Raw genomic sequence first — 16162 nt, 5'->3', positions numbered from 1 at the left:
CTATCTGTTTGGTAAAGGTAATTCAGGTGCATTTTTGTAGTAAGTGTAACAGAAAGATAATGTTTCCATTAAAGTGATCAACTATGCATAAAGAAACAGGATAGGAAGATGTATGGAAATGCATTTAGAGAAACCCATTTTCTTGAGCCAACTGCATCGATTGCATATCTAACTTAAACTTTTTGGATCACTCTGCAAGTCTAGTAGTGCTAATAGCAAATTTATATACTGGTTCCTAGGAAAGAAGCATCAACTGGAAGGTCTGGCATCCTTCCTCTAGGATGCTGCCTTATATTAAGCTGTTTACTCCTCTGGAGTGCTCTTAGCGGACAGTTAATTAGAACTTTAATTACTGAATAACTTTCAGAGTTATTTTGCATTGTTTTTAATAAAATTACTGAGGCAATGAACAAGAACAAAGGCACTCTTTCTCTCCCCCTCCTCTGGGGACAGTATGCCTTCATGCTTCAGGACATTAATATTTCAGGAGTCACACTTGAAAAAAATTGAAAAATGGATGAAACCTAATTATGTCTCGTAGGCCTGTGATACGATCATATCCAGGTTCATTTGCTTATATGCTGTTCTAGTGAACCTCATTATGAATCACTCGTTCTTACTTGACAGATCTCCTTTAGAAATTGTACTGATGAAATTTATGAAATGAAGTGGAAATACTTTGTTTCTTACTTTTGCTTTCTCTGTTGTTTTTTTTTTTTTTTTTTGTACTCTGAAAACTATTGAAAAAGAATGAAAATCATGTTTTAGCTGCCTCTGTTCCCCATCCACCCATCTCCCACCTATTCTTGCTTATTTTCCTTCTTGTTTCTTTCCTCTATTTTCTACAGATATCCTCTTCTGATACTGCTCAACCTTTGACATCCTCTCCTCTGCAAGCTGCTGCTGAGAAGAGCAAAGCAGAGGTATATTGGGTTTTCTGGTGGAACTCTTGTCAGATTATCTACTATGCTCCTTTGCACAAATGTTTGCATTGCTATAGGGTAAATTGAGCTAACTAGGTAATTTGAAATGTTAGTAATACTTCAGGCATTTAAAGTACTTCTCTGCCCCTGGGCTTGATAAATTAAAAGAACTGATAGAGTGGGACAAAACATATGTGTGAGTGATATGTGCTAACATTTACATGTTGAAATTCAGATTTTACATGTCAAAATTCAGGTTTTGCTCTGGTTTAGTGTCTTAGCGCTGTGTGGAAAAACTTTTAAATTCCAAGCTAATGGGCATGAGTGACTTTGTCCTTTCTCCTCAGGAATAGTTCTTGATAACTCTGTATATTAATTATTTCAGAACCTAAATGATCAGTGCTATTCCAGCCATTGATTTCGGTCTCCTTGGAGATGAGGGTCATGGAATTAATTCTGTATTTCTGTTAACTTACGTGGTTGGGGTATGTGTGCGTGTTCTAAAGTTATGTTTACTGTGTAGAAGGGCCTTTGAATTTTCACACACAAACAGGTAGGGGTTGAGATACCATTTGCCTGAAAGTCTGGTAAATGTTACGATTCATAACAATAATGAAATGCTAGGTTCTTTTGTATACTTCACTCTAAATTGAGACTGTATACAGTATATGAAAAAAGTTATGATCTAAATGTAAATCATGCTTGTTTCTTCTAGATAAAGAAAATGTGACCAGATGTTATAAATTATTTTAGTTCAGCTATATTTAACATTAATTAAAATTTAAGTTAGTGTCATGGACAAGACCACAAGCCTTGGGGAATGTGACATGCTTTTGATGTTGTAGCAGGAATCTCAGCTGCCATTCTATAATTAAACTCACCTTTCGTTTCTTAACCTCCTCTCTTGTATTCAAATTTAAAAGTTCTGCTATGTAGCTAGTATGCCATGTTGTTGGAAATGAATCTTGGGGAAAAATGAATGATTTTTGCTTAGAATTTAAGACCAGTACAAAGACAATTTCATGTTATGATCTTGATAGTGTCTTTTGACTAATTTTGCAAGTAATGAAACACTTGAGTTGAAGTTCTGGCATGAATACAGCCTCTGAGAAATGCTTTTATTTAGTCTGAATTCATTTTTATCTAACGGAGCTGAAGCAGAAAGCTTGCATGTTGGACTTGTGAAGTGTGAAGATAGAGTTATGGGTTTTTAAGTCCTCGGTGAAAATGTTCTTAGCAAAAATAAAGTATCTGGGAATTGAGAGAGGTCCTGTGGGCTTGGTGGGGTATGGAGGTGGAAACACTGGTGAACAGTTTGTCTTCACATCTTCACTATGAAGAAGTCAGGAGTTTTATAAGGGCATTTCTTTTTTATATTTGGTCACATTTATCGAGCATTCGCCATATGAAGCTTAACGCAAGCTCTCTTCTTTCCTGAAGTCTGGAAAAAAAATATTTTCTGATACTTCTTCCCCTGGAAATGAAGTTTCTGTAACAAAATATTTTAAAGTGTTAAAAAAAAAAAAATCTGCAAATCAGGACACCTTGAAGAAGATCATATGCAAAAAACTTTTTCTGCTTTTACTTATATTCTAGTAAACTTACGGTACAGTATTTGAAAAGTACGTACTGCTATGATATTTCCAACAACCTTTTCCAAGAGGAGAAGAAACAAATATTGTCTAGGACATGAAAGAGCTTCCATAAGGGAGGAGGTTAAGTGTACTTAAATTATTCAAGTTGAGAAGGCAGGGAGAAAAGGGATAAAAGACTTCTGGAAAACAAAAGTATTGTTCCAACAGTATATTTGTGCACTATATGTTATTGCAGTCACAGGATTTGGGGAGTGTTTAGAATGCGAGTTGGTGCTGGAATCAGTAATGCAATAATGAAAGGAAGATTAAGCTTCATTTGAAAGGCATGGCTGTGCATTTGCAATCTTAGTTCAGTAAGCCTGCAAATCTCAGGTTATTACGATGGCTTCAACATAAAACACTGCTCTCTATACTTATCCCAGTAAGCTTTTTCTTGTATACCTGACACTGCCACAGGTGAGGTGCAGTGCTGGCTTGTCCTCTGTTTTGGACTGGTGTGCTCATTTTGTCTTCCTAATAGTTCACTAAAATATTAATTGATCTCTGCATCTTTTCTTCAAAACTGACATTCCAAAACCACTTTCCCACCCTGTGGTGCAGTTTTGTGGTTGTGATCACTGCTTCCTGTTGCTTGAGTCACAGCTACCTGTGTTTATGTGATAGGCTCACTCTTCAGGATCAGAGATGAAGTTAATACAAGATTAAATAATACACAGGGGTTACTTGAGAAACCTCTGTTGAATAATCTCAATCCATCTGGTAAATACAGTGAAGCTTTTGAAAACGTTACTTGAAGCTGTGAAGACAGTGTTCTTTGAGTTCCTTAAAACAAAAATCCTAGTGTCAGAGCTAGCAACACCATTGGTGACTGCCAGCCAGGTGTAGCCCCATTCACTGCAATGAATACACAGCTTGAAGCAATAGTTTGAAGGGTGCATTACACTCAAAAGCTTCCTGGTAACATCTTTGATCTGAGCCCTGGGGAGGCAGCAGACTTCTCCGTGAAAAGAGTCTGGCCTGCAGATGGGAGCCTCTAGTCCCTTGAGAGTGGAGTCGTCTACAGCTACAACTCGCTGTCGTTTCTTCACAGCGCTGGTCTTGGTGCTGTGCTTGCTGTGAGGCCTTGGTTGATCTGACCTTGGAGGGACAATTTACATGGATATCTCTTCTTCCCTCTTTTCACATTCCTTGTCTGCCACTCCCAGAGCCTTGTACCTCTTCAGTAGTGGAAACTGAGCAGGCAGACAGCTCCTCTTTCAGTTCCACACGGTAACTTGCTTCCACTCCTTCATGTCCCTCAAGGTGCTGCCTTGCTCCCGATGCAGATCAGATGCCCAGGTTGGCACATGCATACCTGAGAAAGCAGAGCATGGCTCCACTGATGTATCACCTTTTCAGATTCCTGGATGCTTCTCAGTCTCCCCAGCTCTTCCAGAAGCTTGGCCGCCAGGCAGAGCAGTCCATCTACCCAGGCACACCTCCCATGCGCCCTCGCCCTCCATCTCAGGGAGCAGCACCAGGCCCTCCCCTCAGCCCCAGGGCTGGGCGGTCAGCATGTGGTGATGGTTGCCACTGCCATTAGAAGTGAGGTGTCCTGCCGTTTTGAACCAAGATTGCCCAGTCTAAAAATCACAGCTAACGTGTCAAAGCACAGAGCACGGGCCTAAAAGGTCTACAGCTTCTGTATGTTGTGAATGGTGCCTTGTGTTTTATGCTGTTCTTCAGTCAGACCTGATCTGTAAGAGTTTTGAGTTAATAAATCAGCCACGACTTCTGTAGTGTCACTATGATCCTTTTAAAGGAAAGTGATCTCTTATGTTTTCGTTCTGGAACAACTTAATGTTTTATGACTCATTAAGTCTCTTATATGGCTGAAGTCAACTTTTTATATTCGTGAGTATTGTATTTCTAAGACTACTAGATCAGCTTTTAAAAATGGGTAACTCTGCAGAAGGTTACACGCATGTTATCTTATTATAGTTCTTCCGTCAGCTTGGAAACTGTACTGAGAGAGGTTATCAGAGTACCCTCCACTCCTTCCATAGTAGATGCCACCAAATCCACTTTGGTTTCTACCCCATGTCACTACTTTATCTGTTGTCCATTGTTGTTTTTGTCACCTTACTTAAATGACAGAGCAAAAGAACCACAAGCTTTCAGCTGAAGATTTCAGGGACTTCCCTCTGTAACTCAAACTTTATGGTGTTAGGTGTTGCTAGATCTAGCATAACCTAAAATACGGTAGTTTCTATAAATTTATTAGCAATTGTTGGCTTTTCTTCCATGAAATTGTCTGATTGCCAAATCAACCCATGTAAATTCCCAACAGCTGAATGGCCTGTAGCAAGGAATTCTATGGTTTAAGTATAAAGAAAATAGTTCCTTTTGCTTTGATTTTATTTCCAGTCTTGTTCTATGTTGTCTTTGTATGATAGCCCCATATTCGTATACTGGAACTCAAAAAGAAATTCCTTAGTACTCTCTAAATGCATCCTCAAGATGGTAAATCTGTGATAGTGTATTTTTTGCTGTCTCCCTCTTCCTTTTCTGCACTGAAATCAGCTTATGTAGATGACTCTTATAGGAAAGCCTTCTGTGCCATGAAAATTCTTGATGCCGTTGTCTTGAATGTTCTCTGGATCTTTCAGGAGGAACTTAAAAAAAACCTGCTTGCTTGTATATTTTGATACTTTTTTCCATATTTCTGAAACAGAAATTAAAGTCAGATTCTGATTTATAAAATTATGGATGATGCAAGGAAAGTAATTCCTTTGATGCTAAGAATCTTTGGTACCAGTCAAAGATGGCAGACCTGGTTCTTTCTCTTCTTTGCATGGGACATCACTATTAGTGAGATGCTAGTGAGTAGTAAGGGATAGCTGCAAAAACAAAGTTATTGTGGAAAGGTTTCTTTAGGAGGTTATGTGAAGTGGCTAAATCAGGTAAAAAGGAAGAAATAAGCTTTAGTAAGTTTATTTTATTTTATTTTATTTTTTGCTTTTCTCTTTTTTTTTTTTTTCTTTTTGCAAATATGTGGCCTTTCCACAACTGTTTTCTGTGGGCATTTAGAGATGTTTTTTCTTTCCAGATCTCCTTGGCTCAGGAAAAAGCAACACTGATTCCTTTTACTTTCTGCTTATATGCAGATGAAATGCAAATGAGAAGGCAAAATAGTATTTTCTTAAATTTGAAAAAAAAATATTTTTGGTAGTACTATTTGAACAAAAGATACTTCTGAAAGCAGAACAGATAAAAAGAGACTCTGAATTGAAAGGGACTAGTTGAAGACCTTTTTTCTGTATAACTGGACATGCAGTATGTTTGCAAATGTATTGTTATTGAGTACTAGCAAAATGCTTTTACTTATTTTTCAGAAGGAAAAAGAAAAAAAGAAAGAAGAGAAAAAGAGAGAGAAAGAATCAGAAAAAACATCTAAACAAGTAGCAGTTGAAAAGGTAAGAATACTTTCTTTTTCCCAGTTACTTAAAAATTACATGTAGTATTAGACGTATGAGGATTTCAAAAAATGAAATTTTTAGTTGCAGAGAAAATAATATATATACACATGTACCCACATGAGTGGTTATCTAGATAATCTACATGAATGGTTTACTTCATGTTTGTACTTCTACTTGCATACCAATGTTTGGTTGACCATTTGATGAGGAATGTGTTTGGTGGAGCAGGGAAGTGAGTTAGGATTTGTTAAGATTTCAGCTCAGATGATTAAGGTTTTTAAGATGTGCTGTCAATATTCTTACAAAGAAAATTTGCAGCTTTGTTGAGCACTGTGTGATCATTTAATGCTATCTTTCTTAAATGAATCAATTTAAGCAAGTGTATAATTATAAAATTGAATTAATAACTTCAATCTAGGTAACTTGAAAATATTTGAAAAAACGTGACAGACAAACCAGCTTAAGCTGCTTTTTTTCAGCAGCTATATTAAAGCGTAATGAGCAGCTTTAGCAACGTAGGTACATTTAAAATTTCATGTGCACTGATGTACACTGCTTGTGGAGTTAATATTAACAGAAATAGAAGGGATAATTTAAGTATTAGATACAACAGTTTCTTCTGAGACAAATGTCCTCTCACCAATTAGGTGACTCCATTAGTATGTTCATATCTGCTGCGTATATGCATCTGTGGATGGGGAAAAATCCCTCCCCAATTTAAATACCTTTTTTTCTGGAATTGGAAAGCAGTTTTGGAATAACAAAACAGACGTTATGACAATGCCAGTCTTCAGTGAGCTAGTGGGAGAGGATATCCTTACACATATGGTAGGAGGTCAAAGCATGTTTATGGGTGGTAATATAAGTATTAAAATTTTGATCATTGAAATTTTGTAAAAGTATAGTTTTTTTGCATCCAGCCAAATTAAGCATTTTATTCTCGTGATTCGAACAATATAATTCAGTTGTATGGGCTAAAAATACTGCTGTGGTTTCTAAACATTAACTTTTTAAAGCCTAGATGTCTTGTGTTGGTTGTGGGGAGGGAGGAGTTGCTTTTGCAAGGGTGACTTGTCACATGGCAAGGACTACTTGATTAAAGTGAAAAGAAAGGACAGCAGTGCACGGTTACAGCTGAGGGGTTACCCTTACGCTTGACGTAAAGCCCAAATCAAATGCTACTGATAGGATTTATGTTAACATGATGAGATATCCATGATCATGTCCTAATGTCATTGATGTCTAATGTCATTATGTTACCAGTTAAATGATTAAGCAAGAAAAAGGAATATTTTGATTTAAAATGCTTGTGCTACAAAATGTGGCATTTTGTAAATACGTCTGTATTAGGTAATAGTGCTGTTGTCACAGCTGCAAAATGTTTGAGCATGCCATGCATTTTATTTCATTACTAGTTCAACAGCAGTGGTTGCTCCAATGAAACTCATCTACGTGTCTGTTTGATTTAAAAGATTCTTTAAGCTGGGGCTTTTCAAGGCTTTTAAGGATCATTCAAAATACACTATCTTTAGATACCAACTCTAAACATTACTTTAAAATTGCAGTCAATTTCTGGAATCAAAGGGAGAGAGACCTATATTGAATGCTTGTGTTTCCATTGGAAAGTACTGGTGAGATAGAGGATCAGAAGGTTTTTATTTATGTATGTAGAGTCATACATTGCTGTTTTTTTTGTGTGTGTGATTCTGCTTCAGGATATCATAAACAATAATGTTCTTCATAGTTTGACTAATACTGATGGACTTTGTGTCCAGCTAAGACTGACTGCAGAGTATCTTAAATATTGCGTGTTGAATCAGTAGGAGGATGATGGAGTCTTGACCACAGTGTGATATTCCCAGCAACCAACACAAGCAGCAGATGGCAGTTTATCCCTGTTCCGAGCTTTCTGAAGAAGGAAACAACTTAAGAATTCTTTGGACACTTAGTATGTGCAGTCACTGGTCACTTTCATCAGGCGTGGTATACCTCAAGTGTAGACATTCCAGGCTTGAAAAGTCAATAAAGTAAAAGCACGTGACCAAGCAGTTGTCAGTTTTATAGGAATTTTGTTGATTAAGATGATTCAAGCAGTGTTTTAGCCATCCTATAGAAGAGTCAATGAAGACTGGGGGGGGGCGGGGTAGGCTTTACGCTAGCAAAAAACTGGAAATGAAGCTATAGAAAACTTCAGATAGCTTTCCGAAAATGATATACTCCTTCCCATGAGTTCCTAGTGTTGATTTTATCTTATACTGAGTTTAAGTTTGTTAGCTTTGGAAACAAGAGTTTAAAAAAACAACAACTTGAAAAACAAAAGCAAAATGTTCACATTCAGTGCTTATGTTCTAGCCTCTGCATCAAAGAACCAACTAATCTGCTCCTGTGGTTGACAAGAGCCTTTCACTCGTGACTAACTGATCTTTAGTCTTTCACAAGCTGACTATCTAACCCTATTTCTCTTGCATTTTCACAAAGCTTGTAACATGGTTTTAGTAAACTGCATTATTTCCATATTGCATTAATGTGTCAGGTAATTAGGAATCTCTTAAAGGTCGAAACAAGATCTACTGCAGAACAGTGAGTAGCAAGGATACTTGGCCTTGACTCGATTTTTCTGGGCCGTTCCATTTTCTGTGACAAAATGGCTGGGTAATTTCTATTTTAACAAGATCTTACTATGTCAGCTGCAGAATGAGTCTAGCCCAGTGGTTAGTGTTTTATTGGGAATAGCCAACACTGTGATGTTCCACATCAGATCCTGCAGTTTCTAAAAAATGGTGGTATTGCCAAGCTACTGGCAGTTGTAATGATTTATTTTCAGTCTAATTGAGATCTACCTCATGAAATCTTACTCTGAAATAGTAATGTTGTAATCTTTGTTATTAATTATAGCTTCTGGTGCTTCATAAAGCCTGGTCTAGTGGTCTGACGTTTTTTCATGTTGGTAATAGGCTGATAGCGGTCAGAAAAGACAGGGAGTTAGCTTTCATCCTAAGTGCTCATTTGATCCTATAGTACGGTATACTTGTTGGTCACAGGTCTCAGTTGATGAAACTGTTCTTATTCCTATACAGTAAACTTCTCTTCACCAATAGATATCAAAGTTTATATTGAAGGCTTCATTGATTCAGCAGTATTTTGTGTCTTTCTAAAGATGATATTTAAGACTTGTCATAATATAACTAAGCTACCAATACAAACTACAGTGTTCAGTGTCAACACTCCTCAGTTTCTACAGGAAACCTGTGTAATAATTGGAATACTAGATGTTCAGCATACATGAGATTATATACTAACCTATCGTGTCAGGAAGCTACAATTTTATATTTGGTTTTGGAATTTCTAATATGGGCTGAATATTTCAAATAGGGCTGGTACGGTAATTTGTCTGGATTCATATTTGTGTTTTAAATTACAGAAAATTAATCAGTATAACGAGGATTTCTGGGATGTCAAAATTGTACTCTAAGGGGTTTAATGCCTTTGTTAGATCATCTTTACAAAGGTTTGAAAAACAATTTTTTGGAACGTTGCTACTTGGACAGTTAAAATACGATTATCGGCACGCCTCGGGAAGATGAAAGTAAAGTATGGGTAAATGTTAGTCCTTTTAGACTTTTAAGTATCTTTTGGCTTTAAGGGGGTGCCTTCCAAGAACAAATCATATTAATTTTCAATGAAATATTATTTCCATGGTTTGAGCTAGAGCTTCTAATAACACAGAAGACTGGCACGTAGTTTTAAATGGGAAGTTACAAGTGACTTGAAGGCCTCTTGAGCTATAACTGTTGGCAGATTATATTAGTAGTCAGAGGAGATGGGTGCTACTTTGCCAGCACACTCATTTCACAAATTCATATCCAGGTTTTAAATAAAGCAGTTCCAAAATTAAAGGGAAGTAATAATGCTGTATAAGGGTGGGCAGAGAGCTGGAGCATGAGGAATAAAGATCTTGAATTTCTAACTTTAATAAGGAACAGGAAATAAAATCTCTCATTTTGTGTGAAATTGCAAACTTCCTTGAACACAATAAATAACCATCTAGTAAGTATAAGGGGACATACTTTAGGAGTTAAGGCACTACTGAAGGAATACTCTTCAGAAATCTGGCAGCTTATTCTAGGAGCGGTTGACCTAACGAGCCCTGGACTCTCTGGGGATATTCTTGTATCCTCTTTTCCTTTCATTCACTGCCAACTGATTCTGCTCAGAATAAGCAAGATGATGCTTTAAGGATAAAAGTAGAACTACTTGTCACGTTACTCTCTCAGTATTCAGTAACTCACATTTTTAGTGTCTCCCAGCAAGGTCTTCTGGCATTCATCAATTTTCAGCTTAAAGTCTTTCATTAACGTCTTTTCTGAAGCCGGCAGGGACCAAAATCTGCCATCTCCAGCACTCCAACACCACTCTTTCAGTGAATGCTCTCGTCTCTCAGAAACCCAGGGTACTTCTTCCCCCTCTGCTTGTGTCATTTCCACAGTTACAGACTTAGTTTCTTTTTTCCTCATGCTTTAAATAACCTTACCTTTAGAGTTGCTTTGAGAAAAGATTGTAAGAAAACTGCTGGAATAATCATTGTACAATTCTTTTTGACATGAAAACTGGGGACTGATCACGTGGAGCTGAGATGTCCAGCCAAAGCCCAGTTTGTTTGTGAGCAACAGAAATACCAATATAAATAGCAATATAAAATATATTGAATCCCAAGAATACAGAAATAGGGCTACTCATGTGTTTCATAATGTTTGTAAGAGCCAACAGCAAGAGTAATAGCACAAGAGAGACTGTCATGCACTGAAGGAAATTTTTAGATGTTTTGTAAATGCAATTATGAGTAAGATTTTAAATTAGCTTAAAAAAAATCTGATGCTTTAAGAGCCATTTTGTGAAGGGGGAGGGAAGTAGTCTATAGTCTGCCACTAGTCCTATGTATTTCACTGATGGTAACATGTGAAAAAAATTAATTTCTTTGAGGAAAAACTAACTAAGCTTTCAGTAGCCATCTTTTAATCTTCATCATCCTGCCCACCCTTTCATCAGCTGCTGAGTAGCTTTCCTTTGTTATTAATTAGTCCTTTGCACAGTCAAAATGGGTTAACTTTCCTAAATCAGCCACAATTTTTTTTGTTTTCCTTTTATGCCAAAGCTGATTGAGCTAGTTTTTACTTTGGGAACAAAACACTGAACTCCTTTTTATTTCTAGTATTTCTACTGAGAAGGACATATTCATCCTCAGGAAATTGAATGTGTTCAATTTACAGCCATATGGTAAATTTACCTAGCCTAAGTAGTCTACTAGTGTGTAAGGGAGCTACCAAAGCCTCATTAGTAGCTTTTGGAACTAAAACTGTGCATTCCTTTTGTGTAGAGCCTCCACTTCTAGCACAAAGGAGTACTTAAGGTAAGTTCCATGCTGCTGCTTTGTGCAGTGTGCGCTCCATCCATCTTGTACCTGTGTCCACTGAAAGGAGGGATGGGGTACAATACAACCTGGTGATTAAAGCTGCGCAGAATGGAGTCAGGAAGGTGGTGGTTGTGGATAATCAAATGGAATCTGATCTCTACAGAACGGACAGGAAACACTTCATGCATTTGGCAGGACTTCTTAATAAGTGAGGCCTATTAAGGATGTAATACTTCATTTAGTAAAGGTACTTGTATTGCACAATGCTTGATTTAGAACAGAGAACTTGGATTGAGTTTTATGAATGAGACTTACTAAATATCAGAATGACTAAGGCAAATTTATTTTTTTTCCCCGAAACATACATTATATATCCATCTGCAGTACAAATTCAGACAAAAATCGGTGTGATGTCTTGAAGTTTGAGTGCTTCCAAAATAAGGAAGAGAAAATCCATATGGCTAGAACATTCAGATTTTTGTAGGGTTCAACTTTGTATAGAGAACTAATTTTTAAATGAAGGAAACCTGATGTGCTTGAGTGCTAGCAATCCAGCATTTAGCCAGTAGTGATACCCTAAATTACAAAGTTCAGCTAAGTCCGTGTCACTGAGTGATTTGTAAGTGCTTGGATTCAGCACAGTATAGCTTTTTATGGTGTTTATTTTAAAGACTTTGCATCAGTTGAAGGCTTTCATGAAAACATTGTGATGGGTTCTCTGTAAAATATTGCATATTGAGGCTTGTAATCTGATTTTTTGAAAATGGGCCCTGTCAAGACAGATTTTGTTCTGTTTGGACAGTAAAGTTAAATGGTTAGGATGTAAAGAACAAGGTGTTTTTTTTGCCTTCACTAATTACTTGTGCTTTTGCAAACTAATAATGATATTCAGAGTTAAGGTGTTTTTTTTATTCTCATGAACATACCAGCGTGAATGTTTCTAAAGGACTGCAGCAGTTAACTTGATTAACAGAAGTACTGTTTGACACCAAGTTTAATTTGCTTTATTATATTGCATTTTGAGTTTGAAATTGGCTCTTATGCATAGAGTTGATTTAAGTGACAGGAATGGGTCAGTTAGAGGCTATCTTTTAGTGGCAGTCTATCAAATTATATTTTTCTTCCCCAAACTGAGGACTAAATTGCCAGCTTAATCTCAGCAGTAAGAGTAAGCTGCTGCCTCTGTCCAGGTAGGACCAACTTGTACTGGATGGCCAGTGTTATGGAGGTACCTACAAGTTTATTTGCACTTTAAAAGTGTTAGCAAACCCCTCAAGTAGAAGTGGGGGCATATTGTGTTAGCAGCTTTTCCACTTCATATAGCAGAAACAGTGTCAAATGTTCTTTCACTGGAGAGGAAGAACCTACTGTAGTTGTGTTGTCCCCTCACCCTCCAAAGGCAGGTAAATCTCCCAACAAAAGTCAACCCATCAAGGCAAGTGAGTCAAGATTGAGTATTAGTCCCCATTGGCTGGAAGAATGAAAACTTGCTAAAATTTTGATCTCCACTTAAACACCAGTTTGATGGAGGAGGGTATACTTAGGTGTTTACTTTTAAGCTGTAGGAGTATCTTGACTTGATGCATATTGACCCAACGATAAAATGTAAATACAGAATTAAATCATTGGTATTGTAAATGTTTTCTTGATTATGATGTGATTGATGGGATCTGCTAAATCACTTGAATAGTTACTCATGTTCTCCAAGCCCTATAACCACAATTTTGACTTCCTGAATGATTTCATTTTTAATAGTGTTTCTTTATAATCTTACATAAAATGTTATAAATTTAATGTTAAAATAAAAGCAATTGAATGTTTATCAGAGGAACAGAGAAATAAACAGGTTTTGCACTATAACTGCATAGTCTTTTTTATGTATTTAGTGCTTGTGCTCACAGATTCAAATAAAGTAGATTTGAGCTAGAGCTCAGGATTCAGGAATAAGTGGTAAGACATAGGGCAACCTGTTTCTCTGCCTTCAGCTTCCACAGAGGGTAAAGAGTTTTCAGGCTTGTTCTGTTTTTTATGCTTGTTCTGCATTTTATGGACCTGTGCAGGCTGGTTTTATATTTTTAATCATACCTTTCCAGTGTTTTGGAATAGACCAGATTATTTTTGAGTTGTTTTATTGCTTCTGTTGAATGGTTTACAACATGATTCTTCTTCCCAAAGCTGTGCAATTCATTTTTTTTTGTGCAGGGAACAAAGTATTACTTGTGTTTAAGGATTGCTTTGAAAAATAGTCTTTCACAGATAAAATGCCATGTGTATTATTACTTATTAGAGTTGTAGACAAAGATATTAAGAAATAAATATTGTAGGTAGAAGCAATTGAAAGAAAGCCTTGTTTTGTCATATGGGGGGTGGGAGGGCAAGGACTTTTTTTTTAGTTTTGGAAGAAGAGTCAACCATATCACATGGTATCACATTTTTTTTTTCTCTTCAGTGCAGAGTGCTTTCTCTGTATCTGCTTGATTCTCTCAACTCTGCTCCATGGCATAACATAGTTTTGATGTTATTATTTCTAAATAAATGGAATCTTAAAACTATGAAAACAAGCTTGGGTTTGGGCCACTTTGGTTAAATTTGCCTTTGTTTAATTTTCTAAACTGTTTTTAACCAAAACATATTCCTATGTGTGCTTCGTTTTAGTTGATCCTCAGTTGTTTTTCCTGCATATGGAGTCAAAACCTAAAACAGACCTGGTTTTGGGGTTGATAATACATACTAACAGATGGCATTTTCAGGTTTCTCCTGCTTACTTGTGATAAGCTTCATCTTTCTTCTGTATAACCTTGAGACATTTAGGAAGGCAACTCATGCAGAATTGCTGGAGTATGTTATACTGCAACTTTCACTTTTATGCATCAATTTTAAATTGGAGTAAGTGCTGACGTACATTACATGAGGTACATGACATGGTTTTATATGTATGAATCTACATATACTTACCTATATTTAATGAAAAGAAAAGCATGAGCTTAAATTAGCTTGAACTTAAATCAGCCTTATTTGCAGATGGACACTATCTTTAGATTAAAAACATCTGTATGACCAAGTCTTACTCATTTTGAGGCATTTGAACCATAGGAGCATGCATGATTCAAAGTGCAAATATGCAATCTCATAGAAAGCATATAAAAATTACAGTACTGGTTAAATTGTGTACAATCAATCACGTGCGAGAACAAAGTGTGACACTTACAGAAGTGGTACTGACGCAGAATTGAATCTAAAGAAGGGTAAGGATTGGATGAGATACAAAGTTGAGATCAGGAAAAAAAAGTTAAAGAATGTTGTTTAGAATAATAATCTTACTTCGTTTTGTATAATAGGCTTCCTTTGCTTTTCTAACATAATACAAGTATTGGATCATGAGCAAAGCAGCCAAGTGTCTTTGTGATCATTTTCATTTTACTGTGCTTAGGCTATCTCCTTGAGGGAGATAACTTAGGCTAGTGTAAGGCATAGACAGGGCAACTGAACTGGGTAGCAGGAAGAGCTGTCAGATGGGTAAATCTTACTTAAGAGTAAAGATGGTAACCTTTTTTTTATAAAAATAACTTTAGATGCCACTGGCAATGTTAAAAGATCCAATGTAAGCTTTAGCTTTTAATTTATTTTTTTTTAAATAGTGCATTGTAACAGTTTTGAGCAAGAAGTTAACAAACAGCATTGTGAAATTTTCAGAGCCTTTCAGTTTAGGTTAACAGTTGACACAGGTATTGATTGTGCAGCTTTTTATTAAAAGGAAAGAAGGCTATTCAGATTGAATTTACTATGTTCTGGTAGTTGCTCGTGGCACTAGAAAAATTGCATAAAACTCTTTATGGCTCTGGCATTAATCCTGTTACCTAATTATGTCTTCACACTCTTTACTCAAAGGTATTCGGAAGATATCACTAGCTGTGATAGAGATATAAGCAAGACAAGGTACAGGGTGGGATCTTTTAATGCAATCTGAAGGAAATTGACAAATTTTTCTTGCTTTAGAAAAATTTGTGAGTTTGAATGGTACAAGTATGGTACAAAGTTAAGTAGCCAGTTACCTAGTTGTTTGGATAACTAGAGTCTCTTTAATGCTAAATTGCTAATATGTCAACATTGTTAACCCACCAACGATCAGTTGCCTCCTGTCTCTGTTGACAAAAGGGTTACATCATTTGTCTTACTTGAAATTTTTCCTTTATAAACTTGGCACCTGCAGCTAGAAAATGGGGCAGTTCTGTGGTTGGTCCCCGTGCTAGTTGCCAGGGTACTGTAGCAAAATAAATCTGTAGCATCTCTTTGCTCAGCAAAAGCTATCTCCCAGCTTGAGGATATTGTAGTTCATGTCACAGTAAGTTACTGCAGACTTGGCTGCTAGGCAAATAGTGCATTTTACACTGTGTAGTAGTATGGGTAACTTCTGCTCAAGATAACCTATGGATTTTGTCATATGTACTTAAATCCTCAGTTCACCCGGTATGTACATAGCAAATATCCTTTTTCTTCATTTAGAAACAGGCTAAGTGGTGTAGAAGAAATTGATTTGGTTGAATCAGAGCATAAATATTGAAATGGCTGCACAAATAAGTGAATTGGAGGCCTTGTAATATCTATTTGAAGGGTCAGTTGTAAAAGTTCAGAATCCTTGAAGCTACGAATCTAAAGTTTTAGTGATCCTGACATTTTGTAGGGATGCTTTAAAACATTCATTTTCTGAACACACAGAAATTTCACATAGGTTCTTATTATTTAAACTGGAGGAATAAAAGCAGAAATAAGTTTGAT

At 36.6% G+C, this 16162-nt stretch overlaps 1 protein-coding gene across 2 annotated transcripts in view; it reads left to right on the top strand.

Moving 5' to 3' along the window:
- Nucleotides 1–16162, top strand: part of SMAP1 (small ArfGAP 1) — an 88130-nt gene that overhangs the window by 39391 nt on the left and 32577 nt on the right. The window contains exons 5-6 of one of the 2 annotated variants that reach the window (XM_035320735.1): nt 849–923; nt 5893–5973. In XM_035320735.1, the coding sequence (XP_035176626.1) occupies nt 849–923; nt 5893–5973 (156 nt within the window). The remainder of the gene's footprint in view (nt 1–848; nt 924–5892; nt 5974–16162) is intronic. The other variant, XM_035320736.1, reaches the window with a different exon arrangement.

This window comes from Oxyura jamaicensis, chromosome 3 (assembly GCF_011077185.1).
Source record: "Oxyura jamaicensis isolate SHBP4307 breed ruddy duck chromosome 3, BPBGC_Ojam_1.0, whole genome shotgun sequence".
In the NCBI taxonomy this organism is placed as follows: domain Eukaryota; kingdom Metazoa; phylum Chordata; class Aves; order Anseriformes; family Anatidae; genus Oxyura; species Oxyura jamaicensis.
The sequence above is the reverse complement of the archived record's forward strand: the minus strand, read 5'-3'. Positions and strand labels throughout refer to the sequence as shown.